This window comes from Choristoneura fumiferana, chromosome 17, assembly GCF_025370935.1.
Source record: "Choristoneura fumiferana chromosome 17, NRCan_CFum_1, whole genome shotgun sequence".
Lineage (NCBI taxonomy): Eukaryota > Metazoa > Arthropoda > Insecta > Lepidoptera > Tortricidae > Choristoneura > Choristoneura fumiferana.
The window spans coordinates 3,975,760-3,979,655 of NC_133488.1; the positions used below are offsets into that span (position 1 = coordinate 3,975,760).

Consider the following 3,896-nt stretch of genomic DNA (forward strand, 5'->3'; position numbering starts at 1 on the left):
AAAAGGTTCGACCCGCGAACAATACAAGCCGGCGAACAATAGGCGCTCATTGTCCCTTTACCTGCTCTCGGCTCTGGCGCTAGCTCTATTGTTCCACTCACCTGACTACCGTACCTTTTTTTCATTCACTTGTTTCCTTTTACTACCTGGGTTCGCCGCACCTCTTGAGTTTTTCGAAATTCATTTGTGGCATTACATTTGAAATTTACCACGTGTTTTACGGTGGAGGAAAACATCGTGAGGAAACCTGCTCAAACCTGCGAAGCAATTCAATGGTGTGTGTGTGTGAAGTTCCAAATCAATTTCGTAACTTTAAGGAATAGCATAAATCTAACCTAACCTAAACCTATCTTTTAGCAATATAATATATACTGAGCGGCAAAAAAAATCTGGTCCTCAAATATATGCAATAATAGGTAATTTTGTATGTGGAGTGGGCCAAATTTTGTGCCGCTGAGTATATGAGAAATAGTAAACTATTAAGATTGAAATTAAGAAGTTCGTAAAGTTTGTGGGCGTCGGCTTCACATTAATGCTTTTCATTAGTACTTTATCAAACAAATCGTTATCTTATATTGTTAAAGCACATACATACATACTTACTTTATGTTTTGAGTTATACCTACACTTAATGTTTTATTTAATTACTCCTGTCTTTTTCGTCATACGATGCCAGTCTTAAAAATGCTGGTTTAAACTTGTACTATAAGCCATCAGCGTCTTTATAACGCACGTTGAAACTTTTAAAATTCTCATCTAAGACATCTCCAAATGCAGGTTTGAACTTGAAGGATCTAAGTGCATACACAGTGAATGATTCATGGTTTCCCTTTTACCAAACCACCCAACGTGCACCGTCTTCTATTGTTAAAATTTAATTACTTCGTTTCTATTGACCATGCGCCGCCTTTCACAAAAAAATGCTGGTTTGTAAAGGTCCGATCCTCTCCTTTGTTCACCGGCATCCTTTGTGTGTACCCACCTCGGAAATATGCCATGCACAAGTCTAAACTTGCAGATTTCATTGCGTATAAAAGGAAGTTTAAACCATTCCGCTTCATATCGTCTCAAAGAATTCATACGACAAGATCTCCGTCCAAGCGAGTCGTCGCGTAGTGTAAAAAGTTCAGTGTTTGGTTGATATACCTAGCAGTGTTTCGTTGGTCGAAGCGAGTCGTCGCGAAGTGTAAAAAGTTCAGTGTTTGGTTGATATACCTAGCAGTGTTTCGTTGCTGATATGGATGTAAGTAAGCTCTTGTTTTCATTGTATTTGGACCTGTTTGTTTTAATTTTTGTTTGATTGATATTTTTTTTTACTATGTATCTCTGTGTTTCCTTAGGTACCATCTAACTCAACTTTGTAGCATTGTTTAAAATATCGTTTTTTTTCATTGTTATAGCTGACTGAAGAAAACACATTTAAGCACTATTATTATCCAGAGAATCACGATGAACTCAGCGATGACGGCGAAGGAACATTAGCTTTCAAAGTAAAGAGGGCAATCGCCAAGAACAAAAGACCTAATAACAGTATTCACGGATTCTTTGAAAAGCGCAAGAAAAAGAAGGTTCCCAAAAACTCTTCGACTGTTAGTCAAGCCACTGCAGATGGTGTTGCTTTTATCAAAGCAAACCAAGACGAATCAGCTTACGCATCACACCTCATTAAAATCGAGGTGTATGATATAGACAAGATTAAGAACATTCCCCCGACAGAACAATGGAAACATGCCGAAGTCCGTGTTAAATATTACGCCCACTCCGAAGAAGATGAACACGTTCAACAGACCAGAGACGTCATCTACAACATCACTAAGCAGTTGTCAGCAAAAAGTGATTGTGTTAATTTCGTTTTAGACAATCAAAAATAATTTCTACTTAATTTCTTTCGGTTACCTGCTTAACTTCTGACTATCCTTTTCTTGTGAAACACTCTCATTGTTTCGTTTGTGGAGGCAAAGTAATAATGTAAAACCTTTTTTTCTTTTACTTAGTCCGCCGATATTTTGTTGTATTGTTTCATATCTAAACATTTTTGCCTGCTATACAATAGCAAAACGGTGCGTGTAATCTTTAAGGTTGAGCTTGGCTGGTATAAATAGAAGTCGGTCTCACTTAAAATACCACGTTTCCAAAAACATTCTCATGGATACGCAGAGCTGCAGTTTCTTCGATCAACAACTTGACCAACTAGTTGAAGATCAGGACTTGTACGAGCTATGCGAAAAAGTCGAGCAAGAATATTTCAAAACGTAAGTTACTATTTTTGTGATAATTGTACTATTTTTTCATGTTTGGACAGCATTGTCAAGACGAGCGTCGCGTTGAAACTTGTTTGATGTTAGCGACTTTAGGAAGGGGTGGCACCCTTGGGTATAAAAACCGAGTCTCCTTGCCACTTCAACCATTGTGACCGTGCCGGCGATTGCATTTTACGAATTTTGTTTAAAATGTATTTCAATTTGGACTTATCGCTAAACGAAGTTGCAAGTTTAGACAAATCTCTAATTTTGAGTAAATTCCATCGTTACATTCGAATGTGGTTTTTAAATAAAGTTTTACCGGTAACATGGTTAGAAGATCTGGATTTTATTCCATATTTTACACCATGCAATGGACACAATTATAACATGGAAGAATCTGAGGCATCTGATGTAATTGATGGTGTATTTCCAATGCAAGCATACTGTTTACTTTGTAAACATGAAAAGAGTTAGTTTACATATAAATTTACCTTCGGTGTGTTTTACAGTTTATATATATTAATATTAATGATTAATTTATTTTTTACAGATTTTTGCAAGCTGAACTAGGAGGATGCGGTGTAAAAAGAAGGTCATCTAAATCGACCAAAAAGACTCCAGTTAAGGCAAAGAAAATACGCTCTAACCCACCAGCCAGCTTCACATCTACGTCAACCGCATCGTCTTCAAATCAAAATGTGAGTACAGAAATTAATGATAATATTGAATGTTCTGTGTGTCATGTGTCAGTATCGCGAAAATATTATACAAATCATTTAAAAAGTAATACTCACAAAAATAATGTATTAAGTATCAGCAGAGAATTTAAAAATGTTCAGATAATTGAAAGCGCGTTTGGAATAGGGTAGTTACGTACAGAATTGCATCAGATTCAATTGCAAATCAACCGTTAGAAACACCGAGATTATTTTTAGAAAACATTAAAGACAAAATATTTACATTATTTGATCAATCCATAGCAGAGCACTTTGTAGTAAAGGTAAATTTTATACTTCATGCCGACTTTACACAACAAACTAAGCAATTAAATAATACATTCGATTTTCAAACGTTTAATTATGTTGTTTGCAAAGGTGATTCTAAAGACTACATATTTTCATTACTTGCAAACGAAATTATAAATAAAGTAACCAATTTCGAAAAAAAAGACAGCGGGTGGAGTCTAACAAAAATAAACTATTTAGACATGAATGTGAATAAATTCAATCCATTACGTGGTTCATCTTACATAGATTTACCAAAAGATATAAAGAACAAAAATGCAATTATAAACGTCCAAAACAAAGATCATGAGTGTTTTCGTTGGGCTGTATTATCAGGGTTATATGCACCTAATAACAACGCGAACAGGGTTGCATCATATATATCTCACAGGAATAAATTAAAATTTGATAATCTTTCTTTCCCAATTAAAATAAACGATATCCATAAATTTGAAATGCTGAACAATCTAAGCATTAATGTCTTTGGTTTGGAGTACGACTCAGAAAGCAAACAAAATAAGGTAGTTGGTCCATTACACTTAACAAAAAGTAGGAAAGCCACCCATTTAAACTTGCTGTACATAAATCAAGGTACTAACGGACATTATTGCTACATAAAAAGTCTTTCGAGATTAGTATCAAAACAAAT

At 35.2% G+C, this 3,896-nt stretch overlaps 1 protein-coding gene across 1 annotated transcript; it reads left to right on the plus strand.

Annotated features, from left to right (window-relative positions):
• Positions 1-1,024: 1,024 nt before the first annotated feature.
• LOC141437032 (uncharacterized) lies at positions 1,025-3,096 on the plus strand. Its single transcript, XM_074100214.1, has 3 exons — positions 1,025-1,243; positions 1,401-2,252; positions 2,794-3,096. The coding sequence occupies exons 1-2, from the start codon at positions 1,238-1,240 to the stop codon at positions 1,869-1,871; spliced, it is 477 nt and encodes a 158-aa protein (XP_073956315.1). The 5' UTR covers positions 1,025-1,237; the 3' UTR covers positions 1,872-2,252; positions 2,794-3,096.
• Positions 3,097-3,896: the final 800 nt, after the last annotated feature.